The 27,592-nt window shown below is 38.5% G+C and overlaps 1 protein-coding gene across 1 annotated transcript; it reads right to left on the reverse strand.

Moving 5' to 3' along the window:
• On the reverse strand, positions 1-27,583 carry LOC115440155 (rootletin). Its single transcript, XM_037440977.1, has 35 exons — positions 27,298-27,583; positions 26,749-26,914; positions 25,838-26,047; positions 25,386-25,562; positions 25,049-25,215; positions 24,812-24,926; positions 24,501-24,606; positions 23,726-23,856; positions 23,257-23,408; positions 22,753-22,898; positions 22,482-22,612; positions 22,094-22,290; positions 21,397-21,562; positions 20,740-20,929; positions 20,348-20,517; positions 19,915-20,107; positions 19,401-19,584; positions 18,749-18,924; positions 18,265-18,450; positions 17,935-18,115; positions 17,568-17,733; positions 15,988-16,101; positions 15,233-15,440; positions 14,292-14,401; positions 13,391-13,567; positions 12,793-12,900; positions 12,572-12,656; positions 11,826-11,920; positions 11,330-11,558; positions 10,678-10,822; positions 10,222-10,472; positions 9,799-9,956; positions 9,131-9,301; positions 8,587-8,721; positions 1-6,348 (listed from the first exon to the last, which is right to left on the reverse strand). The coding sequence occupies exons 1-35, from the start codon at positions 27,465-27,467 to the stop codon at positions 6,241-6,243; spliced, it is 5,574 nt and encodes a 1,857-aa protein (XP_037296874.1). The 5' UTR covers positions 27,468-27,583; the 3' UTR covers positions 1-6,240.
• Positions 27,584-27,592: the final 9 nt, after the last annotated feature.

The following is a 27,592-nucleotide window of genomic DNA, read 5'->3' on the forward strand; positions in this document are numbered from 1 at the left end:
CTCGGTCTACAACTATTTTATTGATCCAGTGTAAAAAACGTTACATAAGTGTCTCACATTTACATCGCTAAGTACTAAACAATTACAAAGGTAAAATAATGGCAGTGTGACGTGGCGGGCGTATGTCGACATTCTAGTAACATAAGAATTGACACAGTCCAATGGAAATGAACACAATACGCCTAGCTTAATACATACGTACGACAACTAGCATTGTAATCTATAATGCAAAATAGGATTGAGTTACGCGTACTAAATGTCTATGCGCACCCCATGATGTGAAACAAGGTCTAACACATAGATCGAGCTCACAATGGGGTGCCCGGGCTGGGAACAAAACGAACGGCGCTGTTGGGGAGTTGACAAGCCAGTGCCAGTGAGAGATCTACATACAATAGCACTCGGGACAGAATAGATAACGAACAATTTATTTGATTATTTTTGAAGCGTCTATCATGACGGTCTGGGCGTTTATCTAGCGAACGGGTCAAACGTTGCACTGTTGCCGGCAATATCGGTTATCGATACTTGCAACTCGCTATCGTTACAATTTGCTTTATGATAAATGTCCGAAATCCGATAAGGGCCCCGTTCATACGTAATTTACTTCGCTACGTGCCATTAAATGCGGAACGGTGCATTATATACCTACTTTCTATAAAATACATATTCACTGCCTGTAATTTAATTTATTTATTTCCAATTAACTTTTGAAATTTGTAAACACACGCCATAAACTAATTTCGACATACAATAATTTTTACGAGTGATCTCATGATTACGTCATTTTAATACATCTTGCATTAATTGCACATTCGTATTACTGACAATTAGCCTTACATTGTACTGAAAATACAATTAACATACATTTAAAGTTACATCAGAGGCGGTAAATGTGATACGTGCTGATAAACACATGTCGCGTTCCCACTCTTATTATCTGTTTGATATCTAAAATCTAGGAAATAGATCATGATCGTTAAAATCAAAAATTTGCGATACAAATGCGAACTATCAAAAATATAATAGAAGTGGGAAGGCGAATAGACGCAAACTTTTCTTCCTGCCACCAAGTCATCAGAGTATTACCAAACACTCGAACCGTACGGCATACGGAATATTTTCACATATCAACACGATTCCAAAGTCCGTTTATCAATACTATTTCACACTAGATAGTCTCAGGCCGACAAGACCGCGTAAAACCATAACCTTAAAACTAACGACTAGTGATGACTAGATTTGCATAATCACAATACATATAAATCCACCATTCACACGATGAAAAAATCTGTTTTTAATATGAATGACTCATTTCTCGATGGTAAGCACAATCGTACTCAGCCTCCGGTGGTGAATCATCGTGGGCTGGATGTGGGAGGAAACGAACGTTTCTGGATATGGCCGACTCCAAGAGCGTCCAATTTAGTTTATCGCATCGATAAATATATGTTAATACACCTGTGAAGCGGTAGGCAGAAGTGATACTTCATAGTTTATTATTTTCTCAAGTAATTTCGGGTGAACATAATAATCAACTTAGTTGGTATAATACGAATTTGACAACCCTATTATTTTATAGGGATGTCCTACATAAAGGAAACACTACGGGGCATGCCTAGGCATCGAACTAAGATTCGCAGCCTCAGTACTATGCCTATGAGACAACAAATCTAATAACTATAGTACTAGTACAATATACCGTAAATAAAGATTTCCTGTGATAGAACGTGACTGAGCCGGACTATGCGCATTCAGATGCAAAGGGAATGCCTTTAAGGGTTCAACGAAACAGTTTTAAAATAATACGTAGACTTAAAAATATTTGTAAACAGTTAAGATCGATTCTGAATTGCATTTAGCGTTAAGTACTATAGTAAGTATAAGACAAGTAAATCACTGGCCCCAGTGGAAACGATACTCCTACCTGTATAGTACTGCACTACTCTCATTACCATAAGAGATCAGATGTTAAGTCTACCAAAGTTTAGGAATTACACCAGCTGTGATATCCTAAAGACTCAACCATGCATACTGATGCTCGATGGCGGAAACAGTGTTTATCTAGGTGGACTTTCGCAAGGGATATTTACGGGTTTAATTTCTAAAATCACAAATAATCAAGATCCACGTAAAGATGGCAGGAACAGTGTTTATCCAGGTGGTATTTCGCACACGAGAAAAAAACGTGTATAATTTTTAAAATCATGCAAAAAAACGTCCACAAAATATTGTGTCAAATATTTTTAAAATTATGCTCTAACGTGATATATTAATTTATGTTACATTAACCTTGACGCGTTATTTAGTGTATTTATATATTATTTTTCTATAAAATATTTGTAAAGGAAAACTAAATGTTTTTAGAGATTACTCGAACTATGACAAATTCCAGGAAACTGATATATGTGATTCACGATTTTAATATCCATTTGCCAACGACAATAAATGACTGATTGGCTGATGATTCCAATCAAACGGCAGTATGACATGTCATATAATAAATGCCTTATAATGAGGTGAATATATCAGACGTAAAAATATAAACCAAATTAAAACACACAAATAACCGCCCGAAAGTTTTAGATAACATTTAAAGATGTTTATCTGTAGAGAATTAATTTGAGTTCACCCCAAAGTTCATTAACCTAACTATCCAGCCAAAATTTTAAAAAATATCCGCAAAATATGAACAAGACTAACTCAAACAAATATAGGATAAAAAACAGACATTCCAAAAATATTACTAGCGATAAGTCAACGCCCCAGATATTATGTCAGAACCGACACATTATTTAGGACAAACGAGAATTTGGTCCAGAACGAGTAAATGTTATCGCATTTCAGGCAATTATTCCGTTTCTAGCTTCACATTTAACTTCGTCACTAATTAGTGTTTTAGGAATTATATAAAAGATTTTGTAATATCCTTTTCAAAGAAATTGTATGCATGTAGACATAAACTTCGATAAATTATACAAATTGCTGTACCAATATAGATAAGGAAATCAGCTTCTAATTCGTTGGTAATTGAGTCTAAATTTGCAAATTTCCATCGCTTAGTTTGCATACGCGTTAGAAACTAGAATATTTGATTCATTAGCATGAGAAACAACGTGTTCCTAAGCTTCCGGTAGCTGACCTGTCGTGAATCATTGGTCAAGACGTTGACTCATGAGTCATGCTGTTTGATAACAAATCGGTCTAAAGATCAATTTTTGCATCCATTATTTCTTAGGAAGTAATTTTATTACTCACTTCCTCTTCGTGTATACTCGTAGGCGTCTCATCCATTTAAGTCATAACATAAGCTCACGCCTATGTTCCGGGAGGGGTAGGCGGATATTAAGTCCGCCTGCGGTTCGTTTGTTTTATATTTACATACCAACCGTAGTAGGCGAGCGTGTCGCAATAATAAACTCTATTTCCAATTTCGGACAACCCACGTGTTGCGAATTGTAAACACTCTTTCTATGGAACGGCCTATCGAACCCATAAATTTACCTTCTCAACTCAAACATGTCTAGCCCAATGATAAAAGTGACACTAAATACCGAAACGAGCTTTTAGCATACTGTGGTCCGAATTTAATGACACAAAATCTTCATTGAATGGAATATTGGATGCCTAACAAATTTTGAAGATTGCAGAGGCGCTAACTTACTTCGGTAGTTATATCTACAAATGTCTACAATATAATGTTGTCTCATCGCATTCATAGGAGATTAAATATAACAAAAAACTTCAAAATAAGAATGCGTCTCTTTTTATAGAATTCAAAACCCTACCTGACTCAAAGTTTTTTTCACCTGTCCAATCCCTTTATAACACATATATTTAAATACATAAAATACCTACATTGTGTCAGAAAAGGGTTAACTGGAAATTGTCACCACAAATAACTTAGGCCCAGAACATACCCAATATTTTTTTTAAAGTGACACGTTTGTTAGCCTGATAAGACCCAGCTTATACAAACACACCGGACTTTTGCACAAGCGCTTCAGGTGCTTAAAACCCAGGGGCGTTTCTACCTCTGTATCAGCCGTATCAGTAATACGGGGCTCGCGAGCTTTGGAGCCCCTCTTGGCCCATCCCTACATTAAACTAAGCGGCGCCCAAAAGTTCGCACTGCCCTGAAAGGCCTCCAACAAATTTAGATATAGGGCACCTCTATAGCAAGATACGCTACTCGCACAAGTCTTGAAAATTAAGCGACTTTAGGGCAACCCACTAACGGGTTAGGAACCTCGGCTCATGAAGGTCATTGGGAGAGGACGAGACATCGACGATGAGAGCATGGCCGCCGGGAGAAGTGCAACAAAAGAAATCACAAAACACAAGTCCCTAACATCCACCACAGAGGTTTATTTATGATAAAGAATGTTCAAATACCCGCAAGATTTAGATTTGAAATAAAATCTTTATGTGCTAAACTCAAAAGCGGTATCTTGAAAAAAAAATCAAAATCTTGATTTTAATGTCAAATAGCTTAAAGAAATACCCATCCAATGCACTTACCTAAATAACTATCTTGTATAGAACTTGTTCAAAAAAACCTTAAAAGAGTCTCTCTATCTCAGTTTTACATACAAATCTATACTTACAAAACTTCGATTATATCGATAAGATTTCCTTGATATACCGCTTTTGCGCTTGACATAGCAGTATAGTGTGTAGGTGCACATACACCTCCCTAAACCTTATCTTGGCGGCGCCTAAGGATGAGGGACACAGTAAACGATGATTTAAGTATTTTAAACCATTTGTTATCGATAAGTGCTGAGAGCAATAATGCGGTAAGTAGGTAAGTGATAAAATCAAACACTATCTCAAGAGTATGGATTTGATAGTCTGAGTGTTGTAGTCTTAATATAACTTGTTACAAACATTTGGTACTGTCTGTCTGTATGTTATCCATTTTCTCAAAATCTACTGAACGGATTTTTATGAAATTTTGTATGGAGATAGTTTAAGACCCTGGGAAGGTAATAGCCTACTTTCTATTCCGGAAAATTATATAACGGGACTTTTATCCCGCAAAAATCTTTCAGGCGGACGAAGCCACGAGCAAAAGCGAGTCGGTAATAAATCTGATCAATTTGTCTGATGCAAATTATTCAACGTATCGAAGCAACGAACAGCAACAAAAATAATTATATTTGTTAAAGGGATAAATGCAGTACCTATTGCACACATTGTCTCATCTCTGCATCACCTAAAGGTTGACTGTTAGAAAATGCCTCAGTCATTAAGTCCACCTGTATACATACACTGTATATAAAGTTTAAAGAAATATTAATTAATGACCAATTTGACTAAAGCTACATAGTCCTACCAAACTTCATACTCAAGCCGAACCTGCACCGTACATGGACAATACTATATATACCAAATTCCTGATTAATACTGAGCAAAAAACCTCAATATCACGACCCGAGGTTCGAACACGGGACCTTAGAACGGTGTACCGTTTACGCAACAACTACGCCACCGAGACAATCCGAGATGGGAATACTAGTAAAAGATTCAAGCGAGTGACGACAAATCATTTCAAATTTTGTCATAGTATTAAAATGGAAGAGCTATTCTAATAGTGCAAGTTATTTAAAATTCAAAAGTGATCTCATTTCCGCTTCTCTGATAAAAATTACAATTTAAATAATTTGTTACATGTTGATACAAGACATTAACTCGTTTAAAGTTATTTGTACTACAAAGCAGGCGTGATAATGTAGTCACAAAAGACAAACATTTGCAGATGACACCAATATTTGTTCCAATATGAAACGTGCCATACTGTACACCATTATGAACAGCGACATAACCCAAAATAAATTAAAAACGGCATCAGAAAAATGACGTCAGACGACAAATATTTATTTTTCTATACATCCTGCAAATGACTAAACCGCATTTGTCACAACATAATCGAAGGAAAATCCACGCCGATGAGTTACATTATTTGTTATGACTCGGGTGTGATTAACTGCATTACGATAGATATCTATAATGAATCAAAGGCATTATAACCAGTGAGTACTGTACACAAAGAAAGATGAACTTCGTAGTGAAGGTAGGGTCAACATCAACGAAGACATGCCGGCAATTCCAAACGATTTACAATTAACAATACCTATATTATAAATTTTGAAGCATACGTTAGTCATTTCCCGAATTCGGAAAAATAAAAATATTGGGTTATGTCACTTCACACACCCGTTGCTATATAAACGGTATTTATTTTGAAGACTCATAGCTGTCGTTGAGCGGCGGCAGGCTGTGTGCGAGTGTGCTGTCCAGCTTCCTGGCTTCGTGCTCCAGGGTGTAGGAATCCAGCGCAGGATCCTGGAATAAACATTAATTATTTACCATTCCATAAAAAAAAAAAAAAAACATTTTATTTGGTCAGTTATTATGTTTTTTTCTCTGTATCACCCAATTTTAACTGGTAGTGAATGCCTTTACATTGCTATGTGTGAAGGACAAAAATAAAATAAATAGTAACCGAGTTGTAAGGTTTATGAAACAAATGTTTTTGTAAAGGTGTATGTTCACGACTTATCACAAAAGGTAGGCACAGACGCTAATAATGCAGTACAAACAGTTAAAATTCCACGGAATAACTAAAATAATAGGTCGATCTGGAAATCTTTGGGGGAGGCCAATGTTCAGCAGTGGACATCCTGCGGCTAATGATGATGAATAACTAAAACTATCTATAAATTGAAATCTAAAAAAAATTCGCTCGACCTGAGAATCGAACCCTAAACCATTCACAAAGCAACTTCTCAACAATGACTATAAACAAAGAATACAACTATATTATCGTACTGAACACACTTTGTATATACAAGCATTGTAATTGTTCGCGATAATGCGTTACTAAAATAGCACCGAGTAAATTATAACCATACTTAATGTTTTTACTTTCCTGTTTTCCGACAAAGTATATTTATCAGGATATTATTCAGGATGGTGAGCGCAGTGGGATAGCAAACAATACCTTGTAATTCATAGTGTTGGTGTTTCTACTGTTTATGGGCGGTCGTATCGCTTACCATCAGGCGAACGGCAAACTCGTCTCGTCTTACAAAGCAAAAAAAAAACCTACACTCAATATTCTTTTACTAGGAGCCATATTAATATATCAATCTCAACTTTGAGTCGGATATCAAGTAGACATTTAATGTATTAAACTATATAAACAAAGATTAAACTGTAACTTAAGGGCTTTTTCTCGGCTAAATCGGCGCTGTTTGATAAATAAAACTCAGCTGTCAAAATCTGTCACATTGAGATTTGAGATATCATTTGAACTGATATATTAATATCAGAACCCGATATGGCTTTAGGGTCGCCTCGTATCACTTCATGGGACGGAACACACTTGGCGTAAAGTTGGCCCTGGTTGCACCTTTGCGTACCCCTTAGGGGATAAATGGGTGATGTGAGCGTGATATTAGTATAGGTTTATTATATTGCGACTATCTTAAGATGCTGATTTTAATTTAACAGCGTCTCAGTAATATCGTTGTTTAGAGCGAGATTATGTTGCATTTATTGCGGCCCTAGTTTTAAACCACTATGAAATATAGAACCTAATGAAAAAATAATACCGCGTTTCCATTTTATTATTCCTAGCCCGAACAATATTGTGACAAGTCTCAATTAATGAATGCCTCAGTGGCGTAGTTGTATTACATACGCGGTACGGCGGCATTCTGAGGCCCTGGGTTTGAATCCCGGGTCGGGCAAAGTGTTATTTGCGTTTTTCTGCTCAGTATCAGCCCGGAGACTATAATTTGTACCCGATATGGCGATAGACTCGCCCCCTATCACAACATGGTAGGGAACACAATTGGTGAAAAGTGTGTGCCCTCGTTGCACCTTTATAGCCCTTCAGAGATAAATGCGTGATGTTGTGTGTGTGTGTCTCAATTAATTTGTTGCCAATATTTCACAAGAAATAATTATTTTCAGTATGTGTGTAATATTTACGTGGAAACGTACAGACGCGTACATTTAGCACGAGGCTTGACGCACTGTGACGTCATTAGACAGGATAACGTTTTGTCACGTTTATTCCAGAACTGAATGAGGCAATTACAAGGAAATATTGCTTTAATACTATGGACCTGTTTTTTCAACGTGCGTACGCGCAGATTGTTTTCCTTGACTGTAGAGATCTAACGGTTATGTTTTGAAAAATCGATAACACAAATAACTTATTTCATCGCATTGTATTATTTAGAATATATAAATTTGCTAGTTGTTTTTTAATAAAGTTGTAGAGCCATGTCGTAGACAGTTAAAGTCTTTGACAAAATTGAGTTAACCTTGTGGCACCAGTACGTATGTTTCAAAAAGCCGAAGAGTAATATTTCGTGTCATTTAAAATTGATGATTGTTGAATAATTTTAAGTGGTGTAATTTAGGAACACAGATGACATTATTTCAATTATTTTTTTTGTAGATTGGATTTAGTCGGAGCTATAGTACTACCAGTCTTTTACTCTCACTTCACGCGTGTGAGGTTAAGAAAAATAATCTAGGGGTGATTAGAGACAGGTAGCGTGGTACTACCTGCGCCACGGCGCGCAGCGAGTCGCCGAGCGCGGCACGCAGGCGCTGCACGTCGCGCGCCGCGCGCCCCGAGCGCGACACGTAGGCCTGCCGCCGCCGCAGCTCCGCCGACAGCTGGCTGCGGAGCTGCGCCGCCTGCGGGCACGACGCACCTCGAATTGTATACTTATATAAACATTTTCATACCTTTTAGGGGCAAACAGAGGTGTTTTCACCCATTTTTTATGGGCCTATATAATAGGCAAGGCTATGTAAATTTTACATAATATTAATGTTAATAAATATTGTGAAAAAAAAAACAAACTTGCTAAGCAAACAATCGAAATAAATATTCATGAATAAAACAATTCAATTATACAGTCCGTGATCGATTTATAGTTTTACACAATTCCAAGTGTTCAATTTTATTTAAAATTTATTCTTCCAACTATTTAAGTACCGTTATTCGATTTGACTGAAATCGATATTTTTTAATCGAGTTCATTCCGAACCAAATTGATCGTTATTGACTTAGGTAATACTCAATTAATCGATATCACGTCACCTGATTCTCGAGCCGCATGATCTGCTGTCGGTGGCTGGCCTCCCTGGCCTCCAGCAGGCGCTCGGCCTGCAGCGCCGCCTGCCGGTAGTGCTCCACGTCCGAGCGGCAGTTGGGCGACGCGGACGACAACTCGCTCAGGTAGCGGCTGCGGGCCATCGCCAGCTCGGATTCCTTATACAAAACAAAAACAAATACATCACACCTTTATCCCCGAAGGAGTAGGCAGGGATGCAATCAGAGCACCCACTTTTTGACATGTATGTTTTATCCCATTACCTGATAGGAAGTCTAACACCATATCGAGTACAGATTGCACTCGGAGTTGATAGAGGGCAAAAAACACAATATCGCTACACCGACCCATTGTAACATGCATTATAACAATTATGCATTATATAAAGCATAACGTCATCGTGTATTTATTACAATTTACAAAAACTTCACAGTGAAAATTAATTACTACAACATCGAATATTAACCCTTGAATACCAACAAAAAATAGCAACATAGGAATTACTTTTCAATTGAAACCTAAAGAACTCCATTAGTTTCTCATAAAAGTTAATAAAATTTTATTTCCACCTCATGATTAACCCACTGGCATTTATCATGAACGCAACACATCAATGATATCGATACACCGCCATCTATTGATAACATTTAAATACCTTATCAGCGAGCTCCTTCTCCAAGCGACGGATCTTCATTCTTAGCTCTCTATTCTCCAACTCAAGTAGACTTAAATCAGTCCCAAACCCTTTGTCCCTGCATGGGATTTCCTTCTCTTTGTAACAATGGGTTGACGAGTCCTTTGTGGAGTCAGGGCCTGAAAACAAAAGTATTTTAGCTTAGGAAAGGTTCACGAGTAAATGAATTGAAAAGTGGTGAGATATTTTATATACTATTTTTCTTCTTTTAATAAAATAACTTATAACTGACTTTAATAAACAATTCGACATCTAACTTCGCATTGGCAGCGAAAATTAACTAATCAGGAAAAAGTTCTTTTGACATGCTTGCAAAGCCCTATTACCATTAACTAGTGATATTAGGGTGACTACTTCAAATCATCCAGTATAATATAATCTTACCTGAATCCAAATCCGAGTAATACACAGACTTGTCGGTCCTGTCATGACTCTTGCTCCTCAAGGCCGAGGGTCGCGTCCCAGTGATCCTGCGCTCAGCCTCTATCTTCCGCATGGACTCCTGCAGCGCGTCGTTCTTCGCCTTCAGTTCGGACCTCTCCCGCTGGAGGGCGTGAAGTTCCCGCTCCAGCTCGCTGTCACTGCTCTCCTTACCGTCCCAGGTGGTCATGCGCAGCTGGGATTCCAGGCCTGATCTGGAAGATTTTACACAATCAGATAAATGGATCAGGTGCTAAATTATCGATAAAATTTTTATCGAATTTCACCTTTCAAAGAATAAGCGAATTCTTTAAACGGAAAATTAAGAAACTTAAGGTACTACGAATATATTGCGGTGCCTTTTGTAAGTTTAAATTGAAAACTCTCAAAATTATGAAAGATATTCAATAGTTAACTGACCTCTGGACCTCGACGTTGGCCAGCTGATTGGTGAGTCTGTGCACTTGATCCTCAAGTGACGAGTTCTGTCGCTTGAACTCGCCGAGAGCCGCTTTAGCGCTTTCTAACTTCTCGGTCAACACACGACGCTCGTTCTCACAATTCGCTAAAATGTAAGAGTATTATTTCAATATCTAGTATCTAGCGATATTAAGTGGACTTTCACAAATTAACAGGGCTTCTTCAAGACTTCTTTTAGCAGATTACAACTACTTTTAACAACAGAGTCTAGAAGCAAGGGTTAAGTGAGTAAAGATAGTCATAGATAGTAGAGCTACCATAAATAGTGTTGTCCCTTTCGTCATAATCGTTTTTATTTAGCATCAAATTACACGTAGGTAATATTTATCGACTCTTACCCTCGCCCTCGCCGTTAGTAGTATGACAGGTGATTATAGTGATTATATGCTATGATAATAGTGGGGTACAGCTGAAAATCAGTGCTGTTTAACAGCGTATACTGAACTAGTATCCCTTCTACCACACATCATGTAAGGAATCCGTTGTGTGCCCGGTATTGTTAACTGTGTGTGTGTGTTTTTTTTTTCTTTTTATACTTTTTTTGTTGTACGTATGTGTGTAGAGAGAAATAAATGGTTAAATGATTACTCACACACAGACTTCTGTATCTGCCTGAGTTTGTCGAGTGCATTCTGTTCGTTGTTCTTGGCTTCGCTGAGCGCCCGCTGTGCCTTGCCCACGGCGGCACGCAGCTCACTCTCGGCGGCGGCGGCCTTCTGCAGCGACGCGGACAGCTGCTCCACCGTGCCCTTGAGGGAGGTGCAGCGGTCCTCCAGCTGGCCGATCGTGCGGGTGTAGCCTTCGCAACGCTCTTGCAGTTTCTAGAAAATTCAGTTATATTAATGCTATCCTAGTGCTGGGTATAGGGTCTGATAAGATACAATCTTTTAATGGTAATAGCTATGTTATATGTCGTTCAAATGCTGGGCACAGTTTTTTTAAAAATGTAGAGGCATATTGACCACCAAGATGATCTTTAGTCGTGATGACAGATTTCACATATCATCGAAATTCTTACGATCGATTAATCGATATTTTTCGTAATCGATTAATTATAATTACAACGTATATTATGTTAATAAGTATACCTTCAGAGCCTGGTCTCTATCTCTCGCTGCAACAGCGGCCCTTTGCACGTCACCCTCCAACTGTGCTCGACGGACGTCCAGCCTCGCCGCACGACCTAAGAATAAATCATATTAAATACATCCAACAACCATACACATATCCAGTCTAGGGTTGAGATCTAAGTAATATATAATTTAATACTCTAGGAATATTTTTTTTTTTTTGTTAAGAACAAATGTATTTTATTTTGCCTTACTGCATGCAAACCTCATATAAGTTTTTTTTATTGCTTTGAATGACGAAACGAGCTTGCCATTCGCCTGATGGTAAGCGATACGTCCGCTCATAAACAGTAGAAACAACATCCAAGACCTTGAATTACAAAGTATTGTAGTACAGTACAGTAGGACTACTGCGCTCGCCATCCTGAGACGTGAGATGTTAAGTCTCATTATGTCCAGTAGTTACACTGGCTACAATGTCCTTCTATCCGGAATACAACAGTGACTACACACTGCTGCTTGGCGGCAGAAATAGACATTGCGGTGGTACCTATCCAGGCGGACTATCACATATAAGAAACCTATCACCAGTAAGTGTATACAAAGTGTCCACTAACATTTCTCAAAAAACATTAATAATAAATAATAATATCAGCCCTGTATTATATACTGTCCTACTGTTGGGCACGGGTCACCTCTACTACTGAGAGGGATTCTCAAAAAACATTAGTGATTAATAATTTAGTATGTGTTAAATATGTCACCTTCGGCCGCCGCTAACGCCTCTCGCAACTGACCGACCTCTTGCACGCGTTCGGCCAACTGTACACGAAGACTCTCTGCTTTGTTCTGTAATCATTATAGTAAAATATAATACATATTACGAATGAAAATTTCTAGACGTTTCTAGCAAAATTGAATAGTAACAGACCGGCATAAGTTTGGCGACTGTCGGATGATGCTGATAATCAAAGTGCATAATTACCTCATTTTGCACCTTTTCTTCTGTGACGGAGCTGAGCGTCGCTTCCAGGCTGGTAATCTTGTCCCTCAAATTGCTTATCTCCAATGTCTTTGATTGAACCGACTCGTTCTACAAAGAAAAAGAAATAAAAGAACGAACAGCTTATAAAAGAACTTCAGGAGTCTATTTTGTATATTTGCATGATTTTTGATTAATCTGAGTGGCCTGGGATAGATTTTGTATCTGATATGGTAGTAGTATCCCTCCACCATATTATGAGACAGATATAGCCTTTTTGAATAGTAGGCGAAGTAATTGTACCTCTGCCAATTATCCTCAAAGCCTTTATCCCCAAAGGATAACCTTTGAGGATAAAGGCGATTGCTTATAATAATTCACATGATTTAAAGCAATTTTCAAACACCCAACTCACCCCCCACCACTCCCCCTTGAATACACTCACAATATTAGAATCATGGATACGTTCTCCTAACGTAAAGGGATGAAGATTAGAGTAAGGATGGTTGTATTTAGGCTACAAGGCTTTTTATTGGACTTTACCGCCTCTCGCCTTACTGGTCACTCTCTTCCTTCAACGTAGTATGAGAGTGTTCCTCACCAGTGCGTTGAGCTGCGCCTCCTTCTGTCCGTACGCGCTCTGCAGCCGCGCCTTCTCCTCCTGCATGGCGCGCAGGTTGGTGGTGACGGACTGCAGCTTGCCCTCCCCCTTGCCCTGCTGGTCACTCGCTTCCTTCAGCTGCTTCTTCATCGCACTTACTTGCGACTTAAGGTCGTCCTAAACATGTGTATTCATTTATTTATGTGTGTTTGTACAGTACTAGATAATTAAACTTTATATTGTGTACAGTATGTAACGGTGAAAGTTGAAACACATTGAAAGAAAGAAAGAAAGAAGAAAGAAAAACCATTTATTAGTCACAGTCGCAACATAAATAAACACAATGTACCTCAATTACAAATAATAATAAAAAATGTCTGGTCGATGCTGGCTGTTTCCGAATTCACGCTCTGGACTTTCAAAAGATGAAACCTCTCTCGTTGGTTGACATTAGCGTTGCAAATCGATAGATAATCGATTATCTATTAATAGTCAAGGTAAAAACAATAGTATCAATTGTCTATCGATAATATCGTCACGTGTCAATACTGTCGATACTATCGATAGAATCGATAGATCTCTTTGTGCAATACTATTGTTAACAGCGATGATATCGATATTATCGATGATAGCGATGATATCGTATTGCACATGGAGAGCTATCGATACTATCGATAGTATCGACAGTATTGACATAGGCAATACGATCGATAGTACAATATATATCTTGAATAGTTTTCGAGGTCAACCATCGATATTCAAATTATCGATGGTTCTGCAATGACATTATAATACTTTGAACTACAGAGTACATACCTTCTGCATTAGGGTTGTCACTTTCCCCCTAAATTCCCATTTCTTTAGTTATACTTACATCTAAGTTTTAAACTAAAATACACACCCTCTCCCGTTCGATCTGGCACACTTCGTGCATCAAAGTTCTGACTCCCTTCTTGATCAGCTCCGGATCCACGTCAATTATCTCGTTGCGGTCTTCGGATTGGTCGCGACCTTTTACGATAGATACTTGTCATAGCATTAAATCGTATTAAGCAACCTTCTCGGTGAATTTTTAATCATAATTTGTCTGGGACTACATAGCCAGAAGGCATTAGGCAAGAGTCCAAAAAATTAAGTAATTCGTGAAAAAGTGTGATGCGCTGTTACATTGAAGTTGATACAGGTAAATGAAGTAAGCCTCTGTAATTGGCAGAAGGACACCAAAACATTTTGACCACATCACTTTTGATATAATAATAATAATAAATGTTTTATTTGCACAAACAAAATATAACAAATAGGAACACATAAGTACTTAACTAAATTATTATTAGTATGTAATGTTAGTGCTTATAACTAATTTAAAACAAAACAATTGACAGGGGGCCCCAAACTAGGCAATGCCTGTATCTTGGGGACCAAAATATGAATATAATATAATTTAAATAATGTTGTTCTTTACTTTTTTGTTTTTTATATTTCACTTAATTTATATCTATTTAAAATTTACCTCCTATTCAGATTTTTGACTGTTAAGCTATTCAATGTATGTAGTATTATATAACAAATGTATATTGTAATTATTTATGGTCCTTATATTAAAAAGAAACATAAAATTTATTATAATTATTGCCATTATTCTTATGTAAACTTGAAATTAAGGTGTAAACTAATATATATCTATCAGTCTTATTTTGAGATCATTAAATTGCTTTTAAAGTTAAATTATCTTATGTTATTTAAAATATGAGATAAAAGTCGTGGCCTCTTATACCGATTTTTGTTTATAATTTGAATGACAATGACCAATGTAATTATATAGACTATGGCGGCAGTTGGTACCTCTGTGCGGGCTGTAGCGGCGCGCGGGGCTGGCGAGGCGGCGGCGCGCGGCGGCCTGCACCGAGCCGTCGGGCTGCACGCCGCACACGCGCCGCAGCGCCTGCGCCACGGACGACAGCCTGGCCTCCGCCTCGCGCCGCGCCGCCTCGCACTGCGCCAGCGACGCCTCCACGGCGCGGCACCGGCCCTCGCTGCCGCCCACGCGCGCCTGCGTGGACAATACATAAATTGTTAAAATTAAATCTGTATAACATCGCATTAGTTTCAACTGTTATGGTGTTATAATATATGTATAAATAAATAAATAAATAAATAAAAAAAATAAATTACATTCCTAGTGTTTGACATTCTACTAAACTCTGCCCGAATATCGACCATGGTACACAACGTGTATGACCCGTCATAATGACTCACGTAAACATGTCGCGTTTCGGGACCCACCTGTGTACATCTAGTTTAAACAGACTGACATAATTTTGTCAACCGGCGAAAGGTAATCTTCTCTCATCCATCCCAATAGGGTTACTATACCAATCCCGTATAAAAAAAAAAAAAAAAAACTTTGCTTTTATATTAATATCGATTAATAATTCATCGAATTGATTACGTGACTGAATCGATTAATTTAGATTTGATTTGATACCTGCTGTTATATTATGACCACATATCCAAAGACTTCAACCAAAACCAATGCCATTAAATATACGTGCAAATATTATCAAATTTGTTTTATAAACAAAACATAAATTATGTACCTTTAATTCTTGTATCTGTTGTGTAGCATCCGCAAGACAGACTTCCAGATTGTGTTTGAGCTCTTCAAGTCTACGTTCCTTTGAACGGCAATCTTCCAAGCGTAATACCAACTCCTATTGAAATTAAACAATAAATTCCACTTCAATGGTAGTTTTGTAATTGTTTTCGAATGAGCATATCATAATATTCAAATAGTAAATATTTTTTTTTTTTTTTTTTTTTTTATTTTATTTATACAGGGAAAACAAACAGTAACATACATGTATACAGTACTTAGTCTAAGTTTACAAATTAATAACGTATGCTACCTACAACATTTTCCACAAGCAACAATTCAAAATTAGATGTTTGGGTGATTATTGTGAGCAGGCGAGATATGCGTTGAGTAAATTGTAGTATGAAAAATAAGTACGATAGAGCAATATTCTGAATTTTAAGGAACACAGACAATACATAGGTAAATACTTTTAAAAATTACATATTTTAAGACACTTCCAGATTTAAAATTAAATGAAATAAGAAAACTCGTGAAGCTAATTATTCTTTAGAATTGACACAACATCTTTTTTAAATTTACTATGGCTGGCATGTAGAATGTCAATAGTGCCAAATTGTTGATTATATGTTTCCACCATCCTGTGCAGAGGAGAGCGCACCCCAGAGTTCGTTTTACAAAAAGAAGAAGCAAATAAACGTCTCGTGCGCACCTCCCGTCCATGAACCGTACGGGGACAAGGTAACATAAGCTGTTGACTAAATCAGAAAAGTCAAATATATTACGGCATATACCGAATAGAGTCAGCACTTCTAATAATGATCGTCTAGATTGTAATGACAGGAGATCATATTTTTTCAGAAGAGACTGATAAGACAGTCTACTATGGTAACATCTGTAGTGCATAGCGCGTAGGTATTTACGCTGGAGCAACTCTAAGATTTCAGTGTATTTTTTCGTTTGGAAAGAAATCGATAAATACAGAAACAAATTAAAAGTGCTGAGCTAATAGTATTTTAGAAGCTGAACGCTCAATGGCTTGTAATGTGAGTGAATTACACTATTGTTTAATCCTAAAGACGGGGATAAATCTAAGGCTGGAAGTTATGTATGAATATATGTATGGATGGTTGAGAATTGAGTTTGAGCCGCGTGCTGCGTCTGTACAGCTGAGTGCTGAACCGAAAGGGTTGAGTCAATGGGTCTGAACGCTAATTCTGCCGTGGTAAAAGATATGCGGCTATTTTCTTTTATGGCTGATTTGGAATGGACGTTAATCGAATTTTCTTCTTGTCCAAGTTTTATCTAAGTAAGTAAGAATGATAAGATAATCTAGTTAAGCATGTAATAGAGCAGAACCGCTTTTTCAGAATTACTGCTGTATCGATTACCAGGATTGAATTGGTTACGGCTGAGTGGTGAGTGATGAGTTGTGAGTGGCGAGTGATGAGTGGTGAGTGATGAGTTGTGAGTGGCGAGTGGTGAGTGATGAGTGATGAGTTGTGAGTGGCAAGTGGTGAGTGATGAGTTGTGAGTGGTGAGTGATGAGTTGTGAGTGGCGAGTGGTGAGTGTTGGGTAGTGACCTGGTCCCTGGCGCGGCAGGCGTCGTCGAGTTCGGCGGCGCGCTGCCGCGTGGCGGCGAGGTCGTGTCGCGCGGCCTGCAGCAGCGCCTCCAGCTCCGCGCCATGTCGCCGCGCCGCCGCCGCCTCCCCGCCCACCCGCTCGCGCTCCTCGCTCTCGTTCTGCAGTCTGACGACACACATAGGCACCGTACAGGAACACGTTGTGTATGATCAGTGATAATGCCAGAGAATAATATACTAGAGATAGAGGCCTTAAGGTTCCATGATGATCACTTACCCTCAAATGTCACGTCTGTTAAGTTTTCTCTTAGTCTTAGTCTAGGACTATTTGGAGTACAATTCTAGTTCATAGCTCTAAAGTACTCACCTGGACTGCAACTCCTTGATGTCATGCTGTGCCTGCTGCAAAGCGGCGCGTTCCCTCTTCAACTGCGCCTCCGTGGCCTTCAGCGAACGAGTTACATGCTCGCCTCCGGACTCGCTCTCTTTCAGCATAGTCTGAACCCGAGACAGTTCCAGCTCCAGGGAGGTGCGGTTTTCTTCCAATCCTATAAGGCATAGCGTTAAGATTAAGACACTGCAGTAGTAGGTCGGGTCCTTATTGTCCTTTAAACCTTTACAGGGAAAGAACTCGGCTCGCTTGACGTGTTCGCGCAGCTCCTTGCAGTAGGAATGCTCAGGCCGACCCAGCTCCTACCTGCGATCTTGTGGTAGGCGTCGTCCCTGGCCCGCGCGGCGTCCCTGCGCTCGTGCTCGGCTCGCTTGACGTGTTCGCGCAGCTCCTTGCAGCTGGTGTTGTACTTGTCGCGCTCGGCACAACAGTTCGTCAGCTGGCGCCGGACGTCCGTCAGCTCCTTGCGTAGACTGTCTGACTCGTTCTCCACTAGGAAAATAAATTTAAAATCGAAATGCCAGTCGAACTTCAGACCAAATTTTAAGAAATTTAACTGGTCAAAAAGAAAGACAGCGCTGACTTTATAATATTATGGTTGTCACCCTTTTATGTGCTAGGACTTTATAAAAATCATGAATTATAAAATAAAGAAATATTGTCGCTAAACATGGAATTCTCTGAACATCAAAATACTAAAACACAATAACCTCGAAAAGTAACACTATCCACATTAAGTTCAATACCACCAGAGTAAACTAAGCTCTTGTATGCAGATGGCCACACTCACACTCCTTGAGTTTCCGCAAGGTGTCCTGCAGCTGCGCGTACGCGTTGTCGTACTTGTCCTCTGCGAGGGAGAGCTGCGCGCGCAGCTCGGTGCTCTCGCGCTGCACGGCCTCCTTCTCCAGGTGGAGTTCCTTGATTCTGTTTTCGAAACGGGAACACTCGTCTTCTGCCGCCGCCCTGATTATATTTATACCATTGTTAACAATCAAAATACTTAAGAAGCAAAAATATTTCGTTAGCAATCAAAATACTCCAGGAGCAAAAATATTTCGTTTCAGGCTGATGGTAAGATATACTTTGTATCCGCCCGGATACTGACCACTGTACACAATACGTATGTACGTCGCGTTCCAGAATCACCCTGTATATATCCGGTTTAAACAGGCCGACATAATCAACAAGCTAGCATATTACTCAGTTAATGGGTGGTTGAATAATCTTAAGAACATCCTATATACTGAGACTTATTATTACTTATTTTTAAGCTTTTTTAAGTAATAAATAAAAAGGTACAAATTTCAAAACCCTTGATAATCATACGGCACTTTCTATTTATCAATAAGGGATAAATCATCAAGATTTAAATATTACTACTCTTTGCCAACACCCTGTGTTCATTCCACCAACATTAGCAATCACTCATGTAGACTCACTTCGCCTCCTCAAGCCTGGTCTTCAGCTGCGCGAGTTCGTCCTTGAGCTGGTTGACGTAGTTCCGGTCCTGGTCGGCGCGCGCCTGCGCATCGCGGCGGCACCGCTCCAGCTTGTTCATCTCGCAGTCCAGCGCTCGTTTCGCTTCTTCCAAGCGTTCGAGCAGCGCTTGTTGCTCTTGATGGGCTGAGAGTAAATATAGAATACTATTTTACACACACATTTACATTCAAAGCAATAAAAAAAATACATTTTTGTAGCTCTGACATGATTAACTGACAGTAAAGCTAGGAAGGTTTTTTCTTTATTTTGGAACAAGAAACAATAATATATTATTCAACGCATCGTTTAATTTACTTGCATAATCCTTCTTCTACTTAACAATAACAAAGAAAGAATTCTAAATAAAAATCTAATTATACTATAATAACCGTCAAATATCTTGAACATACTAACTTGTAGTGGGGTATTTTTTGTGTACGTCAAAATGTTTGCCGGCCTGTATATTAATCTTACCCATAAGCAACGCTTGCTGTTTATCGTTCTCAGCCCTCAGCATAGCCTCATCGTGTTGCAATATGAGCTGGTCGCGGGCGGCGAGTAGTTTCTTCTCTCTTTCCCTCGCGCCCGCCTCGCTAGCTTCCTTCTCACTCGTCAACGATGCGATGGTTTGATTCAACTTTTGTTCCAATGTTTGACGCAGTTGTTCCTAAAAATATCGATAATTGTAAGAACCCAAATAGTTAAACTAAGTATATTGTAAGTTTACATTGAATTGGATACATATTTTTATTTATCTTAAATAAAACCTTACCCGTTGGCTTTTATACGCCTAAATAATCGCACAAAAAGTAAATTGCTAATATTATTCGACAATCGATATTCACAATTTAGAATCGATATCCGTACTTCATTGAATCGAATCGCCTAATATCGATTTATACAGTACCTTCTCCTCCTTAAGCTTGGTAATGTTCTCAGTGGTGGTACGGTTGATGTTGGTGATGATCTGCTGATACTCCGCCTCCTTCTTGCCTGATTGATGCTGCATCGAGTTCTTCGTTTCTCGGAGTTTGCGTTCGCTATTCTCCAGATCCTTGCTTAGACGTGCTATCTGACCTGGAGATATATTTAATTAGTAGTCTATATATCTTAGCCGGATAGTTATCTATTTGTGCTGTTCTGAAGTTAAACCCAAGTGAAGTCGCCGCGATATTTACCAGAGCTTTAAGTGGAACGGGACGCAGAAGGTAAAGAGAGTAGATTGTTTATTGCAGACCATAACGTTCAACATCAGTACAGAATAAAACAACTGCACTACTAATACTATAATCCAAATACCTTTCAAGTTCTCTTGCATCACCAGCGTATCCTGGAGGTCTCTCTCCAGCTTGCTGCGTTTGTTCTCAGCGTCTTCCAGTAGATTGGCTGTATCGAAAAGCACCGCTTCTAACGCATCCTTCTCTGACCTGACGCCCGCCAGCTGCTCTTGCAAGTGTTGTTTGTCTTTCTCTAGACTGTCTATTAAGATCTATGAGAAATAAATAATCAAGAACGAATATATTAAGTTTCTGTGCTATTTATTCATGCGTTGAAAGATAGTAATGATGAATAATGGATTATGTATTTTGGACTGGTTAATCGAACTATATTTTATTATGCAAAAATATAATTTGTTATTTAAGGTACAAGACTTAAAGTATACAATTTTTGGAACCATAATCAAATGAAAGAATCATATTCTAGAAATTAGAAAAGATTTAGAAAAAATATAAAAAACGATTATAAAAAAAAAATATCGCCCCCAAGGAATACCACAAATGCGCTGAAAAGACGACATGAAGAAAGTCGCCGGATCGAACTGGATAAATAGAGCTCAATGCCGCAGTGAATGGGAAATGTTAAAGGAGGCATACACCGAGAAGGTTGAAAAAGGCTAACGAAGAAAAAAGACGAAAGATTACAAAATGAATTTCGACATCACATAAAATGCCGCACCTGTTTCTCCTCGCCATCCTTGACGTGGTCCTCCAAAGCCCTGTTGATTCTGCCGATGGTCTCGTTGGCCTGCTCGAGTCGCTGCTGCAGGCGCATCATCTCCTCGTTCAGAGCGTCCTTCTTGCGCACCATGGACGTCAGCTGCGAACTTAGTTCTCCTCGTTCCCTGGGGAACATCAGTTAAATTTAGTATTCTACATCTACTTTTGATAAAATAACATATTGCTTTTGACTTAATATACATTTTTGGGAAAACAATCAGTTTTCGTGGCCCGACGAGCCCTCAATGGCCTCTATTCGTCGTCTTTTACGACAGGCAGGGGATAGAGTGGTGGAATTCTCCAAACGCCCCCAATCCACAGGGCGGATAGTGCTTTACAACGGTGTTATCTAGTTGTAAACGTTCCTATACTTGAGATTAAAATAACTTCTTAGTTCATCATTTTGTCCCCCGCTTTGCTATAGAGGGTTGACAATTAATATTTCCAACTCTTCTCTGTCTTTCTATTTGATTAATTTCGTTACGGGATATAGACAAATTTGTGTTCCCAGAGACTGCCAGAGCTTCACCGCTCGGTGTCATACAATTCGTACTGTTGTTGATCTTGGCTTACAGGAGTTGTAGTGATAGGTGTGTGTGTGTGTGAGAAAGTCTCTATACGTGTATCTTCCCATTTCTAATTAAAAATGAATATACCTGATGACCTGCCGCAGCTCCAACTCCACCTTCTCCCTGTCGCTCTCGATGAACTTAATCTTCTCGCACAACGACGCCTTGTCCGCCTCGAGCTCCATCCGGGTCTGCTCAGCCGCCAACAACTCCTTGCGCAAGGAGTTCAGATCGCCTTGTTGTTCCGACGACTGGTTCGAGAGCGAGGATCTTTCGTCCTCCAACTATAATGTTTTTTTTTTATTTGTAGAGGTCTATATTGTATTGGTCATCAAACTACGTGTAAAGGTGCCAAATTAAATTTATTTTAAATTAAAATAATATTGGCCAGGATTAAACAATAATTTATCTACAAGAAATAATTAATTTCATTTTCGTGAGTTGTCTATTGCCTTAGACTTGAAGTATAACATACATTTTTAACTTCTTCCTGTAGCTTCTTCTTCTCACACTCCAAGTTCCTGACGGCAGCTTCTAGTTTCTCAACGAGGTCTTGAAGATCACTTCTCTCCATTATGGTTCTTTCTAGTTCTATTTCAAGATCACCTGTAATATAATTTTAGTATCGATAGAGTGTATTTTTTAAGTTAATGTAGCATATATCGCTTTTCTAACAAGTTATAAGCATATAAAGACTGAATAGAGGTTTTCACCTAAAACGGAGATTAACATAATTTATGACTTACTTCTGTGCTTCTCCATCTGGGTCAAGATAGCATCAGCTTCTAACTTCTGTTGGTCGAGTAAGTCTCTAGCTAGGGCGGTCTTATTCAGCTCCTCGCGAGTGGTGACCAGCTCCGAGCGGAGACGAGATGAACTCTCCTCTTCGGCTCTAGAAAAAAAATTATTGATGGATATCACATAATTAATCAAAATACTTTATTGAAGTCAAAAAGGCTTGTATAAATTAGATATCGTATTTTTCATCTGTTTGGATTTATCGATTGCTATTTATTTTTTATCGATTTTACATAAATCATCGTTTTCAAGTATCGATACAATCAAACAATTTTATATTGAAATGAATAGAAACAAAACAATATGATCGCCTATCACCGTAAAAAATAGCGAGAGATAAAATATAGTGATAAGAATCATAGCTACAGCAGTTGCATTCCATTTGGAAAAAAAATTGTTATAGTTGTGAAGTACATACATTTTAAGATTTTCATAATACAATCGATGTATACCTCAAGACAGATTCTCTGGTAGAAGCCTCTCGATGTAAATGGTCCACTTCGGAGTTCAGCGCACGCTTTTCGTTCTCGAGCGCTTCTATCGTCTTCTCTAAGCGTGAATTCATCTTCTGCAGCTTCTCATAATCTGACGTTAGTGATTCCACCTGTACACAAAAGTATATTAACCCTCTTCAGGATACCTCGTTTATGGGCATAGATAAGGCGTTATTCTTAGACTGAGAATTTTCTGAATTATTTTTTTTAAATTAAAAATAATCCTGGTTATCGGATTTAAAAACTTTATGACGAGATCGAATTTCAAGTTGACGCATAAACGTTGTTTAATATTTTTAAAATCTAGATAAAGTTCGAATATCTTCGGTAATTATGAACTCGTATAAAAATTACTTGTATATAAAATCGAGTCCTATATTTAGAGGCTTATGCCAGTTTAAAAACGTATTAAAACAAAACTGTATACCATCGCGTTGATCTCGACTCTATTCCTTTCCAGATTGTTCTTGTCGATCCGCAGCGACTCCACAGTTTTCTGCATAGATTCCTTCTCTTGAAGCAGTTGGTTTAAGTCAGCGTTGGCTTGGTCCAGTTTTCCTAACAGCGTAAAGGCATTTCATGTGTGATAAATGCTATTATAGCTATAAATAATTGGAATACTTTATCTTCCTTACATTATCTTTACTCTTATTGTCAATGAATGACATAACCCAAAACCTAACAATAATATTACACCAAAAATTAAAAAAAAAGGAATCCAATCCAATCAAATCAGATAATAAGAGTCACTGTCAAATAATAGAAAAAGTATAAAGTAGACAAGTGACGTCATATCAATGTTGGTGGCCGTGTAAAAGTGAGACAGCAATATGTTGATGCTTCATCGCAAAACTCATATTCATATTAAAATAATTATTAATGATCCCGTAATTATACTTTAAAGTGTTTCTTGGTGCCTATTTCTTAATAAGTTTAAAACAGAATACAATATTCATTATATCATTATATTACTGTTGGTGGTCGGATATAGAAAGCAACCACCATACACAAGATATTAAAACCCGCTATAGTGGCCAATGTAAGTGTGTCGCATTCCGAGATCAACCTGTGTATATCCGGTTCCAAGAGGCCGGCATAATAGTGTCATCTTTCGCCAGTCGACTTTTTACTGGACCCCATTCCACTTACCATCAGGTGCAGTGCGATCACTATGTTGTACATGTATAAAAAAAAATGATTACCTTGCAAATCTTGCACTTTACTCTCCAATGACATGACGGTGGTTTCTGCTGTCTCGCAATGCTTCCGGCTTGTCAGTAGCTGCTCTCTGCTATTTTGTAACTTTACCTAAACAATTGTTTAAAAAACCTGTAAAATGCTTCTCCAATTTTATATAATGTACAAACACCCACTAACTTGGACAGTGACTATCTGAGTAAATTTTTAATTTACAAGAACGTAACAAAACTTTTTATTGTAACCTTAAACGTTTTTCGGTTATGCTTTTAAATGTAGAATTCAAAATCTTTGAAGTCGTCAGTTAATGCCTTACCTGTAGTTCGTGTATTTGTATCTGGTACTTGTGCAGAGCAGCTTGCACCGCTGAGATGGTACTCTCCGCGAATGCGGTGGCGTTAGCCGCTTGAGACACGCCGCGCTTCGGTGATCTGACAATGGAATTCAAAAATAATAATAAATAATGTATTTTAATATTTCATAATATTTAATTGAATACATATTATTAGTATGATTGAATTAGCAGATACTGCATGTTAATTGAATTACGTACCTGTCAGCGAGGTGCATATGCGCATGCGCAGAGTGTGCATGTGGATGCGCGTGCGCATGGTGGTCGGGCTCAGAGTCTTGTATGAGTGCGCGCGCCACGTCCTCAAGTGCCGCGCGTAGTACGTGTGCCTGCGCACCGGCGCTCTCAGCCGCCTCGCATCGCTCCTCCTACGCACACCGCAAATTTTAACAAACCTTTATTTATATATGTCAATATATCTTTAGAGACTACTGATATTGTTATTGTTTATGAACAGTGGTGGCTATCAGGTAAGCCTTGCTTATCTAATATTTCAATTAAATAGATTCTACTTGTATAGACAAAACTATATTCATACCAGTCCCTGCAGTTCTCCGAGCAGGCGCTGTATGCGCGCATCTCGCTCGCGCAGCTCGGCGGCGGCGGCGTCGCGCTGTGACGTCATCTCGCGCAGCTCCACACGCATCGACTCCACGCTGATGTTACCAGTGGCTTGTTGGGTCATATTCTGCGCAGTTGCATGTTGAATGTCGGACTAGAAAAGGTATATAACTTTCTCCCAAAGATGTTTAGTTAGGAACACGCACTCCTATCCACAAAAAATACAAGCAATAAGTTTTATTCTCATGAAACATAATATTATCAATATTAATAAGGAAAAATCCAATTTATACAATTGTAATACTACTTAAAGTAGCGAAGAGCTCAGTTCATAACAATTTTAATTAACTGGCCCTAGAACTGAAAAAAAATATATAAATAAATTTTCTAATAAAAAAGACAGTAAAAAAATATGTAAAAATATCTTACATTACTACCTTGAGCAGCATAAGCATTAATAGCATAGCCGCTCAGAGTGCCAACGAGCTCCCTGACCGACGAGTCAAAGTCGTTCTTGACTCGATACAAGTCCCTCTCCGTGTTGGACTGAAGCTCGGAGAAGTAACGTTTCACGGAGACCACCTCGCGCCATAGACTTAGCAGACGGTTATGCTCACTTGAATAGTAGTCGTTAAAGGCCTGTGGGAAGAGGGATATGGTCAAATATGTGACACAATTCATACCTGTGAGATGACTGAAAATAGTCTATTTTATAGTAATACTTTTCAGTTGATACAAGTTAATACGAAAGCATAAGTGAACACTTGTCAAGACTGCAGGGAAACTATGGATTAGGATAGTGAAGGCAAGAACATAGAGGAGGGAGTTAAAGGAGGCCTATGGCAAAGGGCACACACACAAGAAGCTGGTGATAAAAGAGGAAAGTTAGCAAAAAATGTTAATTTAATATTTTTGTAATTTCATGTTAATAGAATTAGAATTATAATTATGAATTGCAATGATAATTAAATTCAAATTAATATTTATTATGGAATAATGTTAAGCTAACTTAAAATTGTTTATGTCAAATTTATACTGCTATGTCTAAATAAAGGGCTTATTCATTTATTCATTCAATACTCAAGCAATAGTTCCGGGACAGTTGAAAAATTAGTCCAGAGTGTACTGAAATTTACTGAATACTGGAATGAAAAATAGAAATTGCAGCTTTTGAGCCAACATTTACATTCTATTATGTAAAATATATTTTTTTTTTGTTTCATTCCAATACTAAAAATAAATCTTCTTTCTTTCGTTCTAATAATAAAAATCCTAGTAAACAAAAGTAAAACCATGTTTTAATGGCACCATTATTTTGTCACTAATAGAATTGAACCAACCTGTTCCTCGTCCTTCCACTCATCCTCCTTAATGGCCATCTCGTCCCTCAGAGCTTCCCAGTCATTAGTGAGCTTCTGCAAGTCTCCCGTCAGAGCCTCATTGAGCTGATGGGACTCCTCCAGCTGGTCACGGAGGAGGTTGTTCTGGGCCACCAGCTTTTCACACCTACAGCAAATTGTAGTATAAAAGAATAAGTTTAGTTGATACTGATTTTAACTTTGAAATAGCAGTATTTTAATGTATTACAAATTTATTTTTGGAAATGTAGCCTTTAATTTTAGTCATCAATTTTAATTTTTTTAATAGCATTAATAGGGTTTAAAGAATACAAACACAAAAGATTGAATCCCTTTAAATATATTAAATTCTATAAAAATTCTATGAAATTGCTACACTTTTGCTTCAACCATAATTGCAACGTATAAATAGTGGTGGTCCCTGAAAATGACACTAAGTATAATAATAATAAAGGACATGCGAAACACATACAAATCATAAACCGCGTTAACTCAAGAGCGAACTGAAAAGCTCCACTTTTTCACACTTACTTGCGTTTCTCTTCATCGAGCCGTCGCAACGCAGTTTCCAGATCGCTAATCCGCTCGTCCTTTCGCGAATCTACCGACGAGTACGAGCTCGGGGCCGGCAGAGCGGCCGGCGCGGGCAGAGCGATAGCCCCCGCCCGGTACGGGTCGCTGCGCGGCGTCGACTCTACCATCTGCGTCTCCAGCTCCGAACATCGCTGCTTGTATTGGAGCACCTTTACATACCAACATGATTAATAAACTTATAGTTTAAGAGAAATTAGGGTTTAGGAAAATATGCCGATTTCTGTTTATTTTG

This window comes from Manduca sexta, chromosome 21, assembly GCF_014839805.1.
Source record: "Manduca sexta isolate Smith_Timp_Sample1 chromosome 21, JHU_Msex_v1.0, whole genome shotgun sequence".
NCBI classification, from domain to species: Eukaryota; Metazoa; Arthropoda; class Insecta; order Lepidoptera; family Sphingidae; genus Manduca; species Manduca sexta.

Excerpts from the sequence above, each read along its gene's own strand:
- LOC115440155 (XM_037440977.1), bottom strand. The coding sequence starts at position 27,467 with ATGGTAGAGTCGACGCCGCGCAGCGACCCGTACCGGGCGGGGGCTATC. Across the intron at positions 22,899-23,256 it reads ACCAGAGAATCTGTCTTGAG|AGCCGAAGAGGAGAGTTCAT; the intron begins GTATACATCGAT and ends TTTTTTTTCTAG. Across the intron at positions 16,102-17,567 it reads CCTGCCGCGCCAGGGACCAG|GAGTTGGTATTACGCTTGGA; the intron begins GTCACTACCCAA and ends TAATTTCAATAG.